Consider the following 23,666-nt stretch of genomic DNA (forward strand, 5'->3'; position numbering starts at 1 on the left):
TTTATTCCGAGAGAAAACAAAATTTTCCTCGCCGCTAAGCGTGACGGGACTGCGGTGCTGGGCAGCCTGCTTTGTTTTTAAATAGTACAGCCTGAAATTAGGATTCATTATAATAAATGCTTCATTACAACTGCATTTGTAACCTCTATCAGCACTAAAAAAAAATAATAAATCAGGACTCTGTGACCTACCTGACGCTTGGCCGATCCCCCTTAGTGGGTGGGAGCCAATCATCTAAGGAGCATCGTCATCCTCTTTTTTTTCTGGTATTCTCTCTCTCTCCTCACCTCTTATTTTTTTACCTTTTCCTATTGTTGCTGCCTTTTTTCACCTTTTCACTCATTCATTTCTCTCACTTTATTTATTCCCTTCTCTTTCTTGCTGTTTTTATTTTCCTTCGTACTTTTTCTTCTTTTCTCAATTTCTTGCTTGTTTTCTCTTTTTTTCGCCCTGGCGGTGAAATTTACTTTTATTCCTTGACCCATAAGGTCCTTCTCCACCAATTAGGTTGGACAAGAAAGAGCATTGCATACGTGGCTAAGTAAAGTCACTTGTTGCTCTCACAAAAACTTTTCTCCTGGACAAAATGCTGGTGCCAGCTACATTTCCTATTCATGACGACTTTTTATCTTTCAAGGCTCTATATTGTACCGCTAACTTTTGCCTTCTTTACTAGCGGAAAATGCACGCACATTGAAAAATATACATTTATGCTTTTAATCACTTACAAAATGCCCGAAACAGTTGCATAACAATAAAAAATTACAACTGTAGGTAGAAAAAAAAAGAATGCTAGTACTCAAGACAAAGCTTGCAGACAACACTTGAAGGCACAGTTGAAATTTGGAATATTTTCCGTTCATTTAGTTCGCTTCTCGCAATTCCGGAGGCGTGTCTGGTTGACAAGATGGATGGGCCGCCTTGAAAGCGGGCAGGCTCTCCAGGGCAGTGCTGACTCGGGACAGCGTTGGAAACTGGCTCATGTCGATCTTGAATCGGTTCGCATTGTACACCTGGGGCACAAGGCAAGCGTCCGCGATGGTCACTTCGTCTCCAACGCAGTACTTGCCGGCTGTCTTGGAAACAGTGGCTTCAAGAGCTGCACCAAGTAAGTGAACCCACACGAACCTTAGCATCACAATCATCATCAGCCTGACTATGTCCAGTGTTGCTCTCATAGTTGATTGTTTTAAATAGTATTGCAGTATTCTTATGCATGTTGCTATACACAATGATCACTGAATTTTCCATCTTTACCCTAGACAACCATTAATAGCTCATCGTTCACCTCGGTTCTAAATTTTTTCCTTATCTGGATGATGCCTTGTAGGACACACTAGGGCATGTCTCGCAATACGTCATTACAGTTATTTCAATTATTCAGTTCTGGTAAATCCCCTGCAGTGAGTAAGAGCCGAGATTCACGGCTTAAGCAAGCAAGCGAAGGTCTCTACCATTTTTCTTCAATCAATCTAGTCCAGTGCTCACTGCAGTCATGCTGCCTTCGCAAACTTCATCATCTCATCTGCCCACGCAACATTCTGTCTCCCCCTGGTGCATCTGTCTCCTCTTGAAATTGTCTGTTACTCTTAATAACCCGTCATCATTTAGCATTCGTAATTTTCAACAGGTTAGCGACAAAGCCACAAACATCGATACTTGCCACATTGAGACTTAAGTCAAAGCTTTCCTCCAGGAGTTTCGTCATGTCAGAAGGCTAGCTGCGGCCATCATGGTAGCTATGGAGGCTGAGGTGTCACGCTAGCTAATCTTGAGATCGGGGGCTTGATCCCCAGCCATGGTGACCGCATTTCATTGCAGGCGAAATGCAATAAAACCCCTGTGCTTAGGTGCAGGTGGCTATTAAAGAATTGCAGGCTGTCATAATTATTATAGCGTCCATCAACACTGAGTGCCTCGTAATCTGCCGTGATTTTGGCACGTCAAAAAAAGCAACTATAAATTTCTAGACGGCTAACCGAAACTAAATTTCACTTTACTTAAAGGCATCACCCCATAGTAGTATAAACCATCGAAGCAATTTCGATAAGGATACAAGGTTGGTAAATGCATAGTTTTGCTGGTTAGAGGCCCTCAACAAGCATCTAAGTACACAACACACACAAGCGGTGGTTGGCGCTGTGACGTACGAGTTTGGGCGACCATTCAGCACCTCCAAACATTCAATCGAGTATTACAGTTAGTTAGAATTCACTTCAGCACAGGTTTCAATATTCGAAGCATTCGAAATGAACACACATAGCAGCATGTCTAACCCCCTGGAAAGGTGGTTTCACGGCGGCTTAGCCGATGCTACTACGAAGCCACCACAGCGCCATTCACACAGCCATGAAGCCAGACATCAAGGCAAAGTTTGCATATTGCTTGTACTTTCATCAAACAGAAAAACAGAGTTACACAAGAAACCGATGGTAACCTCTGAAATGTACTGCAGTTTACAGTGTAAAGGCCCCACTTCTAATCGGAAGAGTGGTTAATTGAAAAATCTCTTTATATACCTAATTCTAATAAATGGTCGTACGGCACACAGTTTCATTTCATTTCATTTTATCATACCCCTAAGGGCCACAGGCATTACAGAGAGGGAGTGGTAACAACAATTTTACACAAGGAATAAAGGAACCAAAAGTATAATAAAACAAAAAAGTAAAATAAAATACACATGAAACAAGCGAGCAAAATGTGAACTTACAGTGAGTTTAGAAAAAGCCTGGGTATATAATGTTAGCTATCGAATTGGAGAACTGTTCGTGACTAGTAATGTTCAGAACATTTGCAGGAAAGCCATTCCAATCACGAGAAATTTATGGTAGAAATGAATTATGAAAGTGCAGAGTATTACATGAAGCCAGTCCGAATTTCTGACGATGGTATGTGGAATGCTTTACATAAGATTGACTCAAGGATGAGGGGTTCGTGTAGTGCAGAATGACAAGGCAATACGGGACCTTTCTGCATGGCAATAATTATGGGAGAGAAAGGTCCGTTTCCATGGACGTTAAACTGACTGGCGGTGCGGCTGTAATTAGAGTGAATGAAATATGCAGAGTCCTTCTGAACCGTTTTTAGAGCAAAAATAAGCTTGCTTGGGTGGGATCCTAGACCGGTGTAGCATATTCCAATCTTAGTTATTCATACAAATAACAAAAGCTTGAAAGTATTCTTAGTTGGTAGATGTAATGGAAAGTAAAGAACCGGCGCTTTGAAAATTTGTGAGCATCAAACCTGCATCAGGTTTTTACGCAAGTTCCTTTATGAAAACCGTTTCCTTTGAAGTTATTTGATACTGATTACGCCATGCCTAGGCTTCGCTTAAAACCATACGATTCACATTTGCGCAAGCCTAATGACACAGGTCCACTTTCACGATATTTTTCAACACTCAATTATCTCACAGGCCATGCCAAGGAGCCTCTCATTGTAGGTAATGCCACAGCCATGCATTACTTTAAGCAAGCTGTTATGGCAAAATTTTTTTTAATCTTCAATGTTGCAGTTTGTTGTTTTTTATGCATTTCCAACTCACACACAACCTCACATTTGCTTCAGTTGGCTATCAAGCAACCACTCTCTATTTGAGCATCCTGGTGTGACCAACCGGCGCTACATGTCAAGACAGCCCAGAGTTACGCGACTTCGTATTACCTTGCAGGTAATACGAAGCTGGCTTCCCACAGTGCTTCAAGAACAATTGCACCTTGAGGTATCAATCCTTCATATGCATTGATAATTTGAGTATTCTATAGAATAGTGTACAAGTAAGGAGCTAAAAATTATATCATAACCTGTCGTTATGCCCTTTGATGAGATAAGCAATGGCACCATAAACAAAAAATTTCTGCAGCACTTAATAGGCACTCTAAAAACTGGGGCTTCATCAAATGGCTCTCCCTGGCAAAAGAAATAACTACGTATTCAGTACTCATGGACTAAAACGTGAAAATTTAGGAATAAGTGATACACAAACTTTCGTTTCCAGCCTGTACAGTTCATGCCATATCAGCACACTTTTGACTTGCAGTCATTCTAACAGCTAAATTTGCATACCTGATGTTACTGCAACGAAACTACCATAAGCTATGCTCTGGAGGAACCATCAATAAGCATGCCATTCATCGGTGAATGGCCGGTTAAGATATTGAAGGAACCGTTACCCCTGCAGCCGGGTATGACATGGTGCTCACAAATTCCAAGTTGACCTTCTGATGGCTCCTAAAGTAGGCTCTGGTGTTTAAATACATCCACTTAGAAACACAAATAAAAACTGGCGTCTTACCCTTGAAGCCTTTGGTGATAAAGTTGACGGCCCACTCAGTCCTCTTGGACTCGTCCAGTCGTAGCAGAACGTTGAGATTTTGCAGAGGCTGAATCCCGGATGCAATTATTTCGGCTATTGCTCGCACCTAAGGAAAGCCAGAAACCAGGACGCATTAGATGCGTCAGTAATAAAGAGAACGGACATATATCTTGAAAGATATGTTTTCAACAAATATTAATAGTGAGGAGTGACATAATTTATGTGTGCCCCCTTTCGAGTTTAACTTTTAAACAAAGGAGGAAAGAAAAAGAAGCAAGTGAAAAGTTATTATAATCAATTCGCCATGGCTAAATTTTTTCGTGCTTGGTATTTTGTAGTGTGATTGTCATACATCGTCATTACGATGGCCACAAGCAATGGAAGAACATGTCACACATCTGCGACTTTAGCAGATGGGCTACGGAGTAGTCAAGCCGCCTTTTGGCAGCTTTTTTTTGTTGTCTACCATCTGTGAAATTGCACAAGGTGGAAATAAATTTGAATCAATGAAAACTGCAACCTGCATACAGTAAAAAAAGACATACACAAGTACATTTGCACCTTAGAGAAATAAATTACCGCCAATTAACTGAACATATTAATAGAGTAGAAACTGTTTGCTGGTAAATAGCTACCATTTAATTAAGTCCAAGACGTGTCTTTAATGTATTATCTGCCAACTTTTGATTATGCGGTATTCCTCAGCATGTACTGAACTGTCCTATCAATTCAATCGAATCAGCAAGATATCATGCAGAAGCCCCATATTTCACGGTGAGCTCAATCTAGCACGCATGCAGGCATTATTTGCCGTTTCCACCCAATAAGTAACGTTGCAGTATCTTGGGATGCTTTTGAAGGAACCGACAACCAGCTTTCAAGTCACCTGTTTTCCTCAGTGCAACGGAAAGCTCCCCAGCCAAAGTCCAATCATGGAGCGGTAATGTACAAATTGTTGCAAAACATTTTTAATCAGTACTTTTCTACCTGTAGCGACCACAAACTATCACATATGACACATTCTGCTAACGGTGCTACCTGGCATGACTGCACTTGGTGTTCGTGCCCGTTCAGTGCACACTGCGGGCACGAACACTGCGTGCCTACGCTGCTGATCGACATGGTCCCACTATTTTCATGACCAGGTGTCCCGTCCTTTTGAAGAAGTGTCGAATTACAAGAGAAGGAACAACAGGCACCATATTTTACAGCTATGGTGAAAAAGTGCCTTTCGTTACGTCAGCTTGGCTGTGACTTAAAAGAGTTTCCCAGCACTCGAACAGTAGGCAGCAAGGGTAATAAAGGTAATTCACTCACATTATCACTGCTTAATTAATCAAATACAGTGCCAACACAAGCAACAATACTAGAAACAAGTTCCACATCTAAAGTACAAAACGTAATAGCAAAACCTCGAAATTGTGAGAAAAAAAAATTGAGCCCTTCCACATTGAAGACAACACAAGCAGTTTAAAATAGAAAAAAATAGAAAAAAGGAAGGGAAGAAAGTATGAGCTAACACATCGCTATCAAAGTGCACAGATCAAATGTTGTGCAGATACCTTAGCCCGTTGTGCTGGGTCTCTGGGTAGCAGCCTTGGCTCGGGGAACTTCTCCTCGAGGTACTCAATGATGGCCAGCTACCATGCACAACAGAGAGAATGAAAAATTCATAAGCTACATGCAACAGACATGTTACTAATTAGTTTGATAGCACACAAACGCTATAACAAAATCACAATTACTTTGATGCAAGAAATATGAGCCTTCAGAGATAACACAAACTCAACACTTGCTTTATTAGTCGGTAGTACTTTTCTGCAAGTATGCCATAACGACAGGCTTGCAAGCTTCCAATGAACAACACTTTAATAATAATAATAATAATAATAATATGTGGGGTGTTACGTGCCAAAAGTATGACACGATTATGGGTGAGCCGTAGTGGTGGCTTCGGGAAATTTCGACCATCTGGGGTTTTCGAAAGTGCACAGACATCGCACAGTAGAGGGGCCGCCAGCATTTCGACTCTATGGAAATGAAACTGCTGGGGCCACGATTGAAGCTGCGTACTTGGGGTCTGCAACCAAGCACTGTCATCACTACAGGACTGCAGCTTTACTTATGAAACAAAAAAGCCCCATATTCTCAGATTGTGCAAGCTCAAACCACAATATGATAATAAGGCATGCTGTCATCGAGAAATCAGATTACTTCTGATCATTTAGGCATTTCTTATGTGCACATGAATGTCAGTACACGAGCATTTTTGCATTCTGCCAACGTCATAATTCAGGCTGCCATGGCTGAGAACACGGTGTAAGAAAAGTAATTTAGGTCTGTACAATCCGCCTGATGGCGCATCCAGATAATGTTCGCTTCTTTCCTTCTCTTGGTCCCCATGTTGCAGCACCCCCTACGCAACCGTGGTCGGCGCATGTATGAGAAGACGAGCTGCGTGCGTAGCATACGTAACGGCATTGCGCATATGACAACTCAGCGTTACAAGTATAATGTCTTCTTTTTTTTTCTTATACCATGCAGCCGATAGCAGCGTTCGCTGCACTTGGCGTTTTTTGATCAAGAAAAACGCGGTATGTGTTTCCAGCCTAAGTACCTAGCGTGCACAATTTAAAAAATACTATGAGGTGAAAAAAAAAATCCACATTCGTCTCATCACGCAAGCCTTCGCAAGCCTCCATGTCGTAGCACCCTTCACGAAACTGCGGCTGGCGCCTGTACTAAAGCGAACATTACTTATTCCGATTACCTTCAGGGCACATAAAGGCGTTGTTGAGGGGGTGGGTAATACAACAAAAAATGCAGTAAAAATAGAACATAAAAATACAAGTCAATGGGAATACATGTTTGCCAACAAAAAGTTATTTAGGGCGCATAACATAATCTGTCAGTGCAGTTTTGAATGATGATGCATCTTCAATGAAGGAGACGGAGGAGGGAAGATGGTTACACTTGGCACTGGTTTTTGGCAGAAAGGAGTCGGAAAAAACATTAGTGCGACAGAGAGGAGTGAAAACTTTACGCTCATGATCAAGACGTGACGATATGTACGATGGTTGTGATATGAGCTCCTGTTTAATTGAATTGTTCAAGTCAAAAATTTTTTGGAAAAGGCATTGATGAGAAATTTTTCTTCTAAGCTGCAAGTCAAGTAGTCCGAGATCTGATTTCATTAATGAAACGCTAGCTGTGCGAGAATAGTTTGGCATAATAAAACATGGTGATTGATTTTGAATGGACTCAATAATGGTTTTTAATGTTTTTAGACCGAGGTCCCAAACAGAAGACACATACTCGAGTTCAGGTCTAATGAGTGTTTTGTAAAGTAGCAATTTTAAATGGCATGGGGCATTAGAAAAATTTTTGCGTATGTACCTGAGTGATTTATTGGCATTGTTAGTGATGTAATGAATGTGTGTGCCAAGAAAGGTTATTATTTATGTGAATCCAAGATATTTATACGAGGTGACGTATTCAAAGTTGATGTTATTAATAGCATAGCCGAGAGGAATGGATGCATCATAGCGACGTGAAACAGTCATAATCGTGCCTTTCGTGGGTTTTAATACCATTAGCCATTATGAGCACCACTTTGACATGTTATCTAGATCGAACTGAAGAATGAGGTTATCATGCAGACTAGTCATTTCACGGTATACGACACAATCACGAGCGAAACGTTTAATGGAACTATTAATAACGGTAGGTAAGTCATTAATATATATTAGAAATAGCAAGGGACCCAAAACAGAGCCTTGAGGAACGCCAGACTTTACGTCACAGTAGGAGGGTACGGCATCATTAGCAGTTGCGAATTGAGTACGGTTAGTTAGAAAACATTCTATCCACTTCAAAATGTTAGGGTCAATATCAAGGGTACTGAGTTTAAGAAGTAGTAAGCGGTGAGACACCTTGTCAAAGGCCTTAGCGAAGCCTAAAAAATATAGTCAATAACCTGTCCTTTATCTAAGGAGGATGAAATGTTATGCATAAACAATACAAGTTGTGTTTCACAGAAATAGTTCCTGCGAAACCCATGCTGAAATGAAGTGAAAAATGCGATAATTGACGTGCTCTCCGTCGCGGCAGGCGGAGAGTGTCCCCACTTAAAATATTTTTCTTACACCCCGGCTGAGAATTATACCTATACCCTCATGCTAAAGGGTCAAATTATAGCTCTTAAGTTTCCACTGGATGTCTCCAGTTTCTGAACATTGATTGATTTATTTATGAAGCAGAACATCCCAATGCTACTCTGATGATATGAGATATTGCACACCGGAAAGCTGCAGATCAGCCAGATTAACATCCGTTACCTGAAGTTCTGTAATGCTCACCTATAACTAAAAAACTTGAGTGTTTCTGCATTTGGCCTCACTTCATATGTTGCCTTCAGCACTGAAAATACAACCCACAACCTAATACTGAAAAGTGGAATGTGATAGCCACAGGACCACTGTGATGAGTACCAAATGAAGGGAAGATGGGGGCTTGTTTCTTTGCTTAACACAACCTTAATAACAACCAGCATATAGCTAATCCAAGAGAAATACAGGGGACGTTAATTGTATTGCTCTAAGTGTATTGTACCTGTGATATAAATGTGAAGAAAGTAAGGTGCAAGAGCAGACAACTTGCCACTGGCAAGGAGCCCACCTGCAACCTTTGATTAATGCATCTGATGCTCCTACACTAATTGAGCTAGGTAGTGGTTGTTCCCTCATCTACTTATCGGGTATTTATGTACATGCAACCTGGGAGCATTAGTCAAGGCCGCTCACAGTCATGACGGTGAAAGGGGGAACACTCTTTGCCAGAGGCATTACATAGCACATGAACTTTTAACGAGTGCATAGCTGACCAATAAGTCCTCGCATACTACTTGGAGGCATAAATTCTGCCGGAACAAGATCTTCGTGATGAATGAAGGAAGAAAGGGAAATTTGAGGGTATGTTTTTTTTTGTTTGACGCAACTTCAATTAAAAGTGGCAGATAATAAAGCCAAGAAAATTGCTGGGGACGTTAGTTGCACTTTTTGAAGGGAATTGTAGTAATTGTTAAACAGACGTGAAGAAAGTGAAGTGGGTGAATAGAAAATCTGCTGCTGGCAGGGAACGAACTTACTACCTTTGAAGCACTACTGATGTCTGAACATGAAGCCAATGGGAGGACAGCCTAAGAGCATGAGAAAGTGTACTTACAGACTGCGTGAATGTCTCGCCATTGTGAACCAGGGCTGGCACTTGCTCCATGGGGTTCACCTTCATATATTCTGCAGAGTGCTAGAAAATGGAAATGGTTAGGTTAGGGAAAATGAAGTTCAAGAGAGTTGTTTGTTGGGCAAGTTGGTGCATGGTTATACTAGAACAAAGCCACCAAAACACAGAAATACATTGCAAGCAGTGCGGTTGCACACTCACATTTGTGAATGTATCAACTGTGAGTAAGGCTAGGACACAGTATGAAAGATAACTGATATAGGCATACAACCTTCGAAGACTTACTGCTGAAAAATGTTTAAAGGCACATTCGCAATGAGCGCAGATCCGGAAAGAAAACACCGATTATCTTTGAAAGAAGGAAACCTGCAGGGCTTTGGCCGAATCATGCCCCGATGAATTTTCTCTCCGCAGTAAAGTTGGCCACTTTGGCCACAGTTAATCAGAGCGTGAAACAGGCATGTTCAGTATCGCAAAGTACTGCAGTATTTTGTAGAACTGCAAGATGGCAACATGTCCACCATGGATAGATGGATCGCAGCGAAGCGGGCAGTGTGGTCAGTCGGCATTTAATTACATGACAAGTGGTGAAGGTTTGTGCGGCAGCACAGCCCACAGGGTGTGCGCGTAACTGTCACAATATTGGGTTCTAGCCATTTTATTCTCCAAAAGAGTGTACTGCATAGGCAGAATTAGTGAAGACCTAATCAGCGAATACCTCCGGAAAGCATGAAGGAGAGACTTGTGCGAAAAGAGGACCAGCCAACTCGGCAAGTGCACATCATCATTAGAAAAAAAATTTCCAAGAAAACTTTTAAATTCACAAGCCATTTCCGCTTATCTTTCTCTCTTTCATTTTCTTTTTCCTGCTGTAGCAGCAACAATATCTGCACTTCTGGTATCCGTGCATATGCTGTTGAATATGACCATGATAAGCAATCAGTCAAACATTACTTCGTACACCAGGGCATGAGAATAAAACCAGCTGCAGATCTTTGTGCGCATCGAAGTCGCATTGCAGTGCTCGAGGGTCAAGCACCAATATAATGCAACACACTCTCACCTGCTCGCCACCATCCTTGATAAGGTTGACGGCTTTGTACTCGTAGTCAACGTTTTTCCATGCCAGGGCTAAAAATTAAGTGGTATTCAACATATGAGTAACATGAAGTCGTGCTTAATTGATCAGCATACATGCATAAGATGTCACTGCACTGAACGAAAATTTTACTATGTCCGATTGCTGGTTAATGAGAGCATAAGCTGCACGTACCGATGCGAACTCTGTAGGCACATGAGCTCCTGAAATAGGAGTAGAGGACCGGCTGGAAAGAAAACGATCGACAATCACGCACCGATAAGACCGCTCCTGACGTTCTGGCTTTACGCTAAGAATAAAACTCGCTACGCCGCTAATGAAGGATGTCATATTTCACAAAAGGAAGGCATTGAGAGGCAGACCTTTGAAGTCATCGCTGTATCAAGCCGAGCGCGCAACAACTTCACGACTGCCTTTTCCGCTTGTTATGGCACCGCGACGTGGACCGGCTTTGGAGAAGAGAAAGCGCGGGACGCGAGCGGCGCTAATCAAGAGGAGAAAACTGATCTGTCCTCGGGCCTCTTTCACAGCTACTGCCAAGAAAAGCAGTCTGACGGCTCTCCCTTCCCCTTCCAAGCTGATTCTAAACATCAGAGTAAAGATATGATGCTCCGCGTGCCTCGCCGCCTTCCTCATGGGCCCAGAGGATTTTGGGTCTGGTATATATCGACGATCGCCCACGAAAATGCGATAACTGAGCTTATCGCACTCTAGTTTAGCCCACGACGAACTTATTTGACTAGTCGACAAACTGACTTCAGATGTTGACATCAGAACTCGTGCTCGAATAAGAATAGGTAAAGAATAGACGCACCTTCAGTGCAGCCATCCTGCTTGATACTGAAGCCCTTAAACTTGGGAACTGCCTTCCAGGTACTCGCAGCTTATCTGCATCCGCAGTATCTCGCGGTTCGAAAACAGCTGTTCGTTTTCCCGCACCGGAAAAGAACAGCGGGAATCGCAACTTCTGTTGTTCGGCGAGAGATGGCGGCACCATCAATTCCTAAAGTAAAGATGGCTGCGCCCGCGAATCTAAACCGACGCGTTTCCGCCACAAGCGCACGTGAAACCGGTCTGCGGGTGCCTCCGCTGCTGAACTCATGATTTTTACTTCTCGCCACCGCTTCGTCTTTCCCGGTGTGTGTGGACGGTGCGTTGTCGCCGTTGCGAAGCGCAAGCTGTCATGACCTGAAGTCCGCATAGGCACGGCATGCCCACGTAGGAGCACTACTATGACGGCCAAAATGGCTAAGAAAAAGTCTGACGCCTCGTCCACGGAGTCGGGCGTCGGCGACCGTCGAAAGTCTGTGGCGGGTTACTTCGACGAACTTGCACGCAATAACGTTAGAACTGTCTTCCTCGTGATCGTATTGCTCTCTTTGGGCACGCGCCTTTACAAGATCACCGAACCCGACCATGTCTGGTGAGAACTAGCCCGTGGCTTCGCATGGAGCGATCGAACATTTTGACTCGTGCGCGACAGTGTAATTCGTTTGCTGAGGAATGTTCTTTCGACAAAACCTTGAGCTTACTTTAGCACCATCTCGGCCAGAGAAACCATGCAACACGTGTGGAGCTGTCACTTGCATTAGGTTTGAGCTATATTGCAGCGTTGGTTTCCATTCGAACATATTGAAAATGCCAGCACTGCAGTATAGCTGACATTTGAACAGACAAACCTGAAATTCCTTTGGCGGTGCATGGTCAGAGACAGGAAATGTGTTTTCTCGCAGCGAATGTCAGTTGTATGTGCAGATTTCACTGGGTTTCATGCAGTCTTGTGTGCGCAATTAGTAATGATGTTTTGTCAAAACCTATTAGATGAATTATATTAGGGATACTGCGTACTGTAATGTGACATGCACACACCAATATGCAGTGCTTGTGAAGAATGAGAGTCAGCGTGACCAAGAAGAGTAACTAATTCCTTTACTCTCATTGCAGTTGGGATGAAACGCACTTTGGCAAGATGGGCAGCTGGTACATCAATCGCACATTCTTCTTTGACGTTCACCCTCCTTTGGGCAAGGTGCGACCTCATTTTAATCATAATATTAGGAAGGAATACCAGGTTACTGGAAAATTCATGGAAGCAGCCGCGTTGTAGTGCTACCAGTCAGCTTAAATGTGGTGTAGAAGTTAACTGGAGAGGAACCAACTTAGTTTATTGCATGTATTACCTAAGTTACGCTTTGCAGATTGCATGATTTTTGGTGCAAATAATTATTAGCACACTGTCTTTTCTTTTTTTTCTCCCTAATGACGACATAGTTGAAAAATAGAAGCTTTCGTAACTAATAATGGTTTAGACTTTTGCTATCACTAGACTAGGCACCACTTCTAGCCACTATAGTGGCTTCTGCTGCTCCGCCTGTGTACTTCTTGCAGTGTAATGTATAAGTGGCTAAACTAAAGCTTTTTATAGAATATTTGCATGAAAACAGCCACCTGCAATCAGGTGATCTTGGTTTTTAGCCTCCGAAAATCAGAGGTGTACTAAATATAGTGGCCTTGCTATTTATTGTGTTCCTTCACTCAAATATTACTTGCGAATGAAAAGGACAACAGTGTTATATTTATTGTTCTTGGGTTCAGGCTCTGTGTGTATACATTTTTCACGGTGCAAATTCCTGCAAGCTCACTCAACTTTGAATATTTTCGAAATGTAGGAATGGAGACCAAAGGTTAATGTGTTTTGTGGGGGATCGTCTAGCGTTTAAACTCTTGCAGCTCACGCTCTGACAGGTTCTCCATATCAACAATGGTAACCACACCTTCTGTGAAGGCCAAGCATTGGCCAAAAGATCAAGCCAACAACTGGAGCACGTCAAAATGAGCAGTTATTGGAAGCTTGATCTTAAAAACCCAGCCCATGTGCCTGTTGCAACTGAAATAGTTGTGCCAGCTCTCAGGAATGAGATCTTTTATGATGGGAAGGGTACATGTGATGTCAGAACAACGTGAAAGAGTGAGCTCAGACTTCGTAGTCATGGAAGTGGAAAAATGCTGATGTGCCTAGGTTTAGGTTCATCTTGAACAGTCCTAGGTAGTCAAACGAATTTGGAGCCCACCACTATGGCTGCCTATAATCATGTCTTGGTTTCGGCATGTTATGCCCAAGAATGTTTGCAAAATGGCTTTATACCTGCATAGCCACGTTTTTCGTGCTAGCCAGTCTGTTTAAGGCTAAAGGTAATGGTGTTTTGTGGACTTTTCGGCATTTCTAGATGCTCATTGCACTTGCCGGCAAGCTGACTGGGTACAATGGAACGTTTCCTTTTGGGAAGCCGGGAGATAAGTACGAGGACCACAACTATGCGGGAATGCGCATTGTAAGTACCTCTTGCTCGTTTTAATAATTGAATTGTCCCAGCAGTGGGTCTACTTTGCAATTGCATTGCAGCTAGAAGTAAAAGTCTGTCCAAACATTTCTATAACCAATTGCTTTTGAAATGGTTTTTCTGATGTATTTGTATTGCATAGTTTACAGTGCCACTTCATTGTAGACTACCACTCAGCTGTTTTGTGCATCATCGTCCCATTTATTAGGTATCTTAAAAGCATACCTTCTTCTGCAGACTATCCCGGCCGGGGCGATTGCATTTTCGATGGAGGCGAAAATGCTGTAGGCCGGTGTGCTCAGATTTGGGTCCACGTTAAAGAACCCCAGGCGGCCCTATTTTCCGGAGCACTCCACTACGGCGTCTCTCATAATTATATGTTGGTCTTGGGACGATGACCCCCAATAATAATAATAGTAAAATTCTTATGCAGGTTCTCCTGATTCTATTTTGTGCAATCAACTGGGTATAGTGTACCCTGAACCTATCATACTTTTGACTGTAAGGCCATAAAACGAAAATGCAGTGAAAACTACTTGACTGGTGCTGTACAGTAAGCTTGCAGTAATGACAGTTATTGGATTTAGTTGGGTTTTGATGTAACGAACTTACACATAAATTGTTCTTTTGCTGCACTATACTGAAACACCGGGGGAAAACGAAAATACGGGACACCCATGTGTTTTGACACTTGTGTGTTTCGTCCTGGCGTGTAGTGTAGTCCTGGAGTGTAGCGCAGCAATAGAACGATGCCATTCCAACCAGCCTTCACTGAAGGCTTATTAACAAAGAACAGTAGCAGTTTCGATCACGAATGCTATGCGCATGTTGTTTACCAGTTTTTGAGGCATGATATCGTGATAAGCGCTTGCTTCTTCTTGATTCTTTCACGCCAGTTCTGTGCCTTGCTGGGGAGCATGGTTCCACCCTTCTGTTTTGTGATTGTGTGGGAGCTCTCGCATTCCCTGCCTGCTGCCGTCCTAGCCTCGTCGTTGGTCATCTTCGGTGAGCAGTTCTGAGAGTCTTGTTCGTTTGTATGCCAACGTAATCTCTTAGATGATATGTGATTGCTCTATCTCTGCTCACTGTCTGCATTCAGCCCGAGTTCTAGCATTAGTGCGTGGTCGAATGACACAGTGTATCGTGACGCATTTCGAGTCCCTCTTGCACATAGGCTCATTTGTGTATTTGAAGAGTTTCTTTTCAGAATGATTATCGAGGAAACCGCACAAAAAACGGCGATGAAGGGAGATAAGAACAGCACGAACGCATTCTAACAAATGAAACTTTAATTGAAAACGGGAAGAACATGAAGGAAGCAAGTTGTTTCAATCGTTCATATAAGCTTATGTTTTTCTTGTCTTCCCTGGCCCGTGTTTTTCGCACAGTTTTCTTGATAACAGAATACTAACTCATGCAACAGTCGATATTTCAAGTTTTGGAATGAGCCAGAGTAAGAAACTGGAACAGGGCTAAATTATATGCACCATGGAGCACACCTAGGTTTCTTTCACGTTCAAAATAATTCAGTTCGAAGGTGGTCAACTGCTGATTCAAATTCCTATGAAGCAGTTTATTTTTGAGTAAAACATGAGCCATATCTTGGAACTTAAATGGGTTTTTCCGGGTAGGTAGTCTGCGCATGTCTGCCTGCCTTGAGGAGGCACGCCCTGGGATTTTTGGCGGCCAAAACGTGACGACACGTGCAAACCAAGCATCGTATGGTGCCACGAACAGGCAAATGTATGCCCCCCCCAAAGAGAGGCGTGAATGCAGGCCTCCGAGATTGCCCACCGGCATGCGGCGGGCGATTTTAGAGTCCAAGAGCCACCAGTTTTGATTTCGGCGATCTGCACTTGGGGTGCCGTTCGGATTAGGAAAAGGCTCATTGAAGTGAGTTATACGGGCTTTTAACCAATGGGCATGCTCCTTGAGCACCTTGGGACCGAAAAATCTAGCATAGGTGCCTTCCTGTGCTCCCGGCGCGGACTAATGCAGGCTTTTTTTTTTTTACTAGAGCTGCCTAACTTTCAGTGAAGTCCAAATGTGGCTGCCGTTGCTCCGTCTCTTAGTTACGTGCTCGGTGCACAGTGCAAGACCTTGCCTTAAATGTTGGTTGTCTCTTTTTTTTTGCATTTGTAGATGTCGGGCTGGTGACGCTGTCTCAGTACATTCTCCTGGACCCCATCCTCATGTTTTTCATCGTCGGCGCCTTCATGAGCATCGTTGTGTTCAAGGCACAGTCAAACAGGTGTGTGGCTTCCTATTATTGCAGTTTTATTACGTCGACTTTAGTTTCCATCACCCGTCAAGTTTTGTACAGGCATAACCGTTTTTACTTAAAGTACTTGGGCCAGCAAAGTTAGTTTAGATTAGGTACGTTTCATTGTCATGGAGAGCTATCACATCGGTGGGAAACTTCAGATCACTTGAAAGTGTTCGCCCAAACAGCTGCTTACTTTCTGAGATGAATGTGTACTTAGTTCGTTCATGTTTTGACAGGATTATATCCTTAATTGTGCAACTGGCTGATACTATTGGCTTTTTTATTTAACAATGTGTTAATGCATGCTTTACAAAGTGTATAAAGAATAAGCATGATTAAATAAAGTTAAGTGTTTGAGCCAGCAGCCATCTGTGTCCATCGGTTTGTTGTGTCGAAAAAAGGAAACAGACTAGCAATTTGCTGCGAACAGCTGATCGGACGAATGTGGCTCAATTAAATGGAAAATGTACTTTCATTCTGAGATGTTCACACGCATATCGCAATAAAGCTGTGTAATGCAGGGTAGGAGGTTTCCAAATTATTTCATTGAGACCTTTTCCCCCACTTTTTTGTGTTTAACAAGCAAGAAATTAAGAGTTCTTGATTGTTATATTAATACACCTATCCACCGCACATGCTAGACTGCTGACTTGAAGCAAATTTACATGTATCTACAGCACTGCATAATACGCTGCCTAAGCTTAACTTTTCTAAACTTAAAAAAATTTCAAATAGTTTGAAAACAAAATTGATAGTCGGTAACTGCTCGACATCATTAGTAATCATGCCAGCGGTGCTGGTGGTTCTTAGTCAACATGACTAAATAGATGGGCCATTTCAGGCTGTCAAAAACTTTTATAAATACGAACTTTGGGATAAAATTTTGAAATGAGCAAAACAGTTGTGAAAATTGCCTGATTTGGGAAGGTGTTTGACTCCTGCGATGATTCATTTTTTTGACAATTTCTCATCATTTTGTTCTGAGAAAGCTAGTTTAGATCATTCTCGTTGTCTTTCCAGGCCATTTACTAAAATGTGGTGGACTTGGCTAGTGGTGTCTGGTGTTTTCCTGTCTTGTGCAATAAGGTAGGTGCATTGCTTTTCAATAATTTTTTTTTCTTGTCGCTGCTCTTCAAGTCAGATCAAATTATCAGTGTCTGATGCAACTGTCATGCGCTTGCTTTTCATGGCCATTTCGTTTAAAAGGCCTTTCAACGGGTAGTCCGTTGTCTCAAAGGCCAAGTTTGAACTGCTGCACGGGTGCTTTTGGAGCGTGTCCAGTCAATAGTCTATCGATTCAATGGAGCACCTCGCAAGTCTATCAAAGCCCCAGTAGCCGTTGAGTGACGGAAGGGGAAATGGCAGGACCGTGCCTTCTTGTTCGCAGTGCTAATACTCATGATTAGGTAAAAAAAAGTTAAACCACTGATCTCTAAAATTAGTATACATGAGTGGTATTAATAATGAGTGTTATTTTGCCACTTCAAATGTGGGACCTGCACATGGTCTTGACGATGGCAACATGTCTGTGTTGTGGAAAGTGTGCGACAGCCGCAGTGGGCGGCACAAGTTAAAAACTAAATATATATGTATAACAACATATGAGCAACTGCTTAAAATGTGCGAACAAAAAACAGTCATAATAATGATTTTAAATGAATTTATATTATTTATTATTTTCTGACATGAAACTGAATATGAAGATCGGCAGCCCCTCACGACTTTTGCAAGAAATGCCGGAACCACTCAACAATCATTCAAAACAGCCATACAGCATCGCCGTAGCTCTGCTGTGTTTATAGAGTAGTGGTGTTTGAAAGAACATAAGATTGAATGGCCTGTCATGGGTGCCTATTTGATATGTGCATCTGTAATTGATTTCCTTCATATTGCTTTTTTTAGAGCTTGTGGAACAAAACCTTAGCTAATTAACGGCAGTGGGTTGGTGAAATTAGTAAACTTGATAAACCCTTCTATGCGAGTAAAAGGTCAAGAAATTAATGCAAATCTTGAAGCATGGTGGATAGAAGTAAAAAGTCGTGTGCGTTTTGCTAAAAAGAATTTCTCGTGATTCTCACGACTGTCTTTTTTTCCCGACCAGTGTGAAGTTTGTTGGCCTCTTCGTCATTCTTCTCGTTGGTTTCTACACAGCCTACGACTTATGGGAGCTTCTCGGAGATTTAGAAAAGCCTCTGGTAAACATTTCTTTTTTGTCATTCCAGTTATGCGAGATGTTTGTAGTGGAAAGTGGCACAACATTTGCCGTTACTATGAGCCAGAAGTTTAAGCTCAGTTTCTTCCGGCTTACTTAAAAATGAGCTATACCTGTATAAAATTGTGCCGTTCTGTCACGGCTGTAGGTGATTTCGAGCATGAGCATATCAATAACGAATTCAACTCCTTGAAGCTTTAGTGGCGACAGTACGGTATTCTCAGCTCAACTTTATTACGACAGCTCTCTGAGACATAACGTTTTTGTTGCATTTTGTGATGTTTGGTGGTGAGGTTCGTCGCGCCGCAGAGCGTGTGACGCGTTGCGGATGGAGGAGACGGTATCTGACGTTAACAAACCACACTACAATTGTATTTGACAGCATACACACACGAAATACATAAAGCGGCAGCGTACACTACTAGTCAATTGTCTCACGTGGCGGTGCTTGGGGACCAGGAGGCTGTGGGCTGGTTGAGTCCCTGTGATGACGTAATCGTCGTCGGGTAGATGTCCGGTGTGGCAACGACGTAGCAGCAGCAGGGGTTAAGGGCCGAGTGAACGAACCGTCGCTCGGTAGCCGGTAGCCAGACAGGGCTCGTCCGCGCCAGGCCAGGACCTTGCGACGCTCTTCTCGACGGCGGTGGACAATCTGGAACCTCGCGCGTAGGTGCGGGTTCTCCGAGAGCAGCAGGCCGCGTCCCAGGTCTTGCCAGGCGAGGACCGTGAGGCGCTCGCTGTCCCGAAGACAGGCGCCCTGTGTATGCGAACCTCGCGCGTAGATGCGGGTTCTCCAACAACCTGCCGCCCGTTCTGCCGGCGTTCCAAAAAAAAAAACTGTCTCGCCTGTGCGCGCCCTTCTTAATCTTCTCTGCAGCCCGAGCTCCTTCGTTTTTCTCGCCTTCCAGCGATCGGCCACTCCGTCGTCTGCTCTCGCTTTCCCTGCTTCGTCACATTACCCCCCCACTTAAGAAGGTTCTTCGCTGTGAAGAACTTGCAGCTGCCACTGGATCCCTTGGGACACCGTAGTACACGCGCACTCGGAGCACTGCACTACACTTCCGAGCCCCGCACACTCGGCACACATAAGAGACACAAAAGTTGTCATCAGTGTTCAGGGCCCCGCACACCCGACACTCTCAAAGGTACTCGCAAGACGAGATGAAAGTTGGTCCGTCACGGTAAGTAATGTGCACCGAAAAAAAAAAATTCCATCAATTATACCCGACACTGCGAAATCCTCAAGCCGTGTAGCGATGATGTTCATGCGCTTGGCAACCGGCTCATATAGTCTGCTCCTACATTCTCACTGCCTTTTATATATTCAACGCTGAAGTCGTACTCCATGAGTATGAGGCTCCAACGTAGAACACGGCTGTTGATGTGTTTGGCGGAGTTGATGTAAACGAGAGGCTTGTGGTCGCTTTGTAGTATGAACGTTCGCCCGAACAAGTAAATATGAAATTTCTGGATGGCCCACGTGAGTGCCAGGGCTTCGCGCTCGATTGTCGAATAGGCAGTTTCTCGTGGTTGCAGTCGTCGGCTAGCGTACGACACTGGGTGTAGCATAGCACCATGCCGCTGCATAAGTATGGCACCTACGCTTGTTGACGAGGCGTCGGTGCGAAGTACAAAAGGCTGAGCGAAATCGGGTGCTCTCAAGACAGGTTGTGTAGACAGCATGGTCTTGAGTGCATCGAAGGCTTTCTGTTCCTGCACTCCCCAAATTACTTTGTTAGGGGCTCTCTTTTTAGTCAGTTCAGTTAATGGTCCTGCTATCTCGGAGTACTTGTGGACGAAATCTCTGTAATAGCCCGTAAGTCCAAGGAAAGAGCGTACTTCTTTTTTCGTCTGTGGGCGCTTGGCTGCCCGTATTTTATCAAGGGTTTCGATCTGGGGTTTGATGATGCCATTTTCGACGTGATGACCGAGGAACTTTACTGACCGCTGACCAATCTCACTTTTCGTTGGTCGAATCGTCAACCCGGATTCGCTAACTCGTTGAAGAAAGGCTTCAAGTGTGGCCACGTGTTCTGTCCACGTCTCGGTTGCAACGAGCACATCGTCGAAGTAAAAGTAAATATGGGGTATATCTGCTACCACCTTCCTCATTAGACGGTTGAAGACAGCTGGGGCGGTTTTAATGCCAAACGGCATGAAACGAAACTGATAAAGGCCTGCTGATGTAGAAAACGCTGTCATTGCTTTGGACTCTTCATGCATCGGGACTTGCCAATACCCTTTAGCAAAGTCGAACTTAGAAAAATATCGTGCCTTCCCCAGTTGTCCAAAAATAACATCAACTCGAGGTATGGGCTCATTGTCGTTCAGCAGTATCTTGTTGAGTTGCCGGAAGTCAATGCATAGACGTATTGTCCCGTCTTTTTTCCTGACAACTACTATCGGCGACTGGTAGGGAGACTCAGATGGCTCGATGATGCCTTGCTTCAGCATGTCTCTAATTTCTTGTTGAACTGCCTCTTTGGTAGCAAACGGTAGTGGATACGGCCGTATGTTCACCGGTGTATCCGTTGCGACATTCAACTTGCACTGGGTGAGATGTGTTCTGCCGGGAATGTCGGTGAATACATTCTCGTAGGTATGCAGTATTCTAGCGATCTGCGTGTGCTGTTTAGTAGAGAGTGCTTCCGATATGTTCACATCGGCAGCAGATTCTTTTTGCTGAAAAGGTACGCATGGTAGATCGTCGTGCTCAGTATCATCAGCCAGACACGCGACTGACGCTTCTTTTGTTGGCTGTGGTACCGATGGTCGTTCTTGATATTTTTTTGAGGAGGTTGACGTGAAACAGAGATGTTCGCGTTCCTAAATCAATAACGTAATCCACGTCATTCTTCCTCTCTAGAACTGTGAAAGGCCCTTTCCATGTTAGAATCAGTTTGTTGTTGTCCGACGGGAGTAGCAGCAGCACCTTGTCTCCAACAGCTAAACGCCGTGGTCTAGTCTTCATGTCATAGTGCTTCTTCTGCACAAGTTTGGCTTTCTGCAGCTCCTCCTTGGCTAGACGACAAGTGTTTTCAAGACGTCTCCGCAGGTCAACTACATAGCCGTACGAGGTCTTCGTCTCATCATCTAGATGATTACCAGTCCACATCTCTTTCAATATTGACATGGGCCCTCTGACGTAACGGCCATACAGTAAGTCAAACGGGGCGAAGCCCAAACTTGACTGCGGAACTTCTCTATAGGCGAAAAGTAAAGGCGCTAAGTACCGGTCCCAACTTTTCGGGCACTCTTGACACATTCGTCTTATCATTCGTTTAAGTGTGCCATTGAACCTCTCGACAAGACCATTTGCCATGGGATGATATGGTGTCGTCGGCAACTGTGTGAAGGATAGAAGCCTGCTGAATTCGCGCATTAGGTGGGACGTAAAAGACGTGCCTCGGTCGCTGATGATTTCCTGAGGTACCCCCACTCGCGAGAACATCTCCAACAGTGCTTCAGCGATCCTTTCTGTTTCAATGCTTGGCAGCGCCACCGCATCAGGATACCGCGTTGCCATGTCCACCATTGTCAAAACGTATCTATTCCCTTTTTCTGACTTGGGAGATAATGGTCCCACAATGTCAATGGCCACTCTCTTAAACGGTGTATCAATGACGGGGGTTTTACCCAACGGTACTCGCCCAACTAAGTGTTTTGGGAAAGTTCTCTGGCACGTGTCGCACGATTTCACAAATCGTGTGATGTCAGAAAGTACCCCTGGCCAATAGAACTCCTCGAGGATACGGTCTGTTGTGCGTTTTATACCCTGATGGCCCGCAAGAATTCCTTCATGAGCCATTTGCATTACACAATGGCGGAGGGCTGTAGGTACAACAAGTTGTTCAGTTTCTCTCTTCGATCTGAGCTTGTACCTCCTGTATAGAATTTCTTCTTTTGTGAAGAAAAGAATCTCGGCAAACCTGGTCTGGATGGGTTTATCGACGGCCTCAAAGCATTTCTGTAAGCTAGCGTCATCCCTCTGACTTTTCTGCAAGTCACGTGCACTCATATCTAGGGGACTTATTGTTGGTACCGGCAGGCGACGAGAACTCCGTCCGACTGTCGCGGCGACTTCGTTTTCCTTTGATTGCCTCGCAACCGAAGTGAATGCATCTGTAGTATAAGATCCAGTCAGCGATCCGTCGTCCGCTCCCACCCTAGATGATATTTTCATCGGACTAGCTGGACGTAGGTGTCTTTTCCAATCTTGATCAGGATCGGAGGCGTCACGGACCCCTTGGACGTTTCCCAGAACGACGTCATACAGTGGGTCATCCATGCAGATCGCGCGAGTCTTGCCTGAGAAAAAGGGTGAAATAATTCGCACGTCTGCCTCCGGCAGTTTCAGTACCCTTCGATCAAGAAGACACACAGAGGAAACTTTCCCCGTCAGATTGCTGACTGGTACAAGGGACCTTCTCACAATAACCGAGTCGCATCCTGTATCCCGTAAGACCGTAACGGGCTGGTTTTCAAGGACGCCTTCGGCCGTAGGCATAGACTTGTCCTCCCACTTGATTCTCGTACGTTTCGAGCAATCAGTACCTTGCCGGGAAGCCTGTGTCTCCTGGTTTGATGCTTTCGGACCTTCTGCTTGCTCTTTCAGGCACGAGGCTTTACCGCTTCCCTTGTTAGGGCAGTCCTCTTTGCTATGCCCACTACGTCTACATTTTCCGCAGAAGGCTGGTTTTGTCCTTGGCCCTTTAGTATTTGCCCAGCAATCTGAGGCCTTATGACCGCGCTTTCCACAAAGCAAACAATGTGGTTTGTCCTTTTCCTCTTTCCGTAGTGCGGCCTGCGCTCGATCTGGTGGCTTTTTATGGTCCTTGTCGTCCTTACCTTTACCAAGGTTGACGAAACCCTGCGCCTCCATATAATGATCAGTAGCTTCTACTAGCTTTTCAATTCCTCGGCAATCCCTTTCCCGCAGGAAGATTGCCAGCTTCTCGTGGCACTGCGTGATGAATTGCTCTGAAACAATAACGTCTCGTAGAGCTTCGTACGTCCGTTCGGTCTTGGCCATCTCTTGCCAATGGTCGAAATAACCTAGTAATCGCCCAGCGAACTGTCGACCCGTTTCGCAGTCCTCAGGCTTCGCCGACCGAAACTTAGTGCGGTAGCCCTCCTCTGTAAACCGGAAGCGCTGCAACAACGTTTTCTTTAACGTTGCGTAATCCATG

The 23,666-nt window shown here is 44.1% G+C and overlaps 2 protein-coding genes across 3 annotated transcripts in view; one reads left to right on the top strand and one right to left on the bottom strand.

The window, feature by feature from the left end:
- Nucleotides 1-693: 693 nt before the first annotated feature.
- Nucleotides 694-11,629, bottom strand: LOC119167412 (maleylacetoacetate isomerase). 2 transcript variants are annotated; one of them, XM_037418886.2, is made up of 7 exons: nt 11,473-11,629; nt 10,833-10,884; nt 10,623-10,690; nt 9,542-9,622; nt 5,881-5,958; nt 4,298-4,424; nt 694-1,099 (listed from the first exon to the last, which is right to left on the bottom strand). In XM_037418886.2, the coding sequence occupies exons 1-7, from the start codon at nt 11,485-11,487 to the stop codon at nt 864-866; spliced, it is 657 nt and encodes a 218-aa protein (XP_037274783.2). In that variant the 5' UTR covers nt 11,488-11,629; the 3' UTR covers nt 694-863. The 2 variants fall into 2 exon arrangements, with proteins under 2 accessions (XP_037274783.2, XP_037274784.2); XM_037418887.2 differs by lacking the exon at nt 11,473-11,629 and adding an exon at nt 11,021-11,173.
- Nucleotides 11,630-11,681: 52 nt separating this feature from the next.
- Nucleotides 11,682-23,666, top strand: part of tw (Protein O-mannosyl-transferase 2) — a 43,187-nt gene continuing 31,202 nt past the window's right edge. Inside the window, exons 1-7 of the mRNA XM_075866443.1 lie at nt 11,682-12,081; nt 12,603-12,687; nt 13,886-13,990; nt 14,896-15,004; nt 16,142-16,250; nt 17,286-17,351; nt 18,367-18,460. Coding sequence (XP_075722558.1) covers nt 11,891-12,081; nt 12,603-12,687; nt 13,886-13,990; nt 14,896-15,004; nt 16,142-16,250; nt 17,286-17,351; nt 18,367-18,460 — 759 coding nt within the window. The 5' untranslated portion in view covers nt 11,682-11,890. The remainder of the gene's footprint in view (nt 12,082-12,602; nt 12,688-13,885; nt 13,991-14,895; nt 15,005-16,141; nt 16,251-17,285; nt 17,352-18,366; nt 18,461-23,666) is intronic.

Source organism: Rhipicephalus microplus, chromosome 6, assembly GCF_043290135.1.
Source record: "Rhipicephalus microplus isolate Deutch F79 chromosome 6, USDA_Rmic, whole genome shotgun sequence".
Classification (NCBI taxonomy): domain Eukaryota; kingdom Metazoa; phylum Arthropoda; class Arachnida; order Ixodida; family Ixodidae; genus Rhipicephalus; species Rhipicephalus microplus.

What these genes read in the sequence shown, in the direction of transcription:
- LOC119167412 (XM_037418886.2), bottom strand. An exon ending in TGCCTACAGAGTTCGCATCG is followed by an intron (nt 10,691 to 10,832) that starts GTACGTGCAGCT and finishes CTTAATTTTTAG; the next exon opens with CCCTGGCATGGAAAAACGTT. An exon ending in TCAAGGATGGTGGCGAGCAG is followed by an intron (nt 9,623 to 10,622) that starts GTGAGAGTGTGT and finishes TCCATTTTCTAG; the next exon opens with CACTCTGCAGAATATATGAA.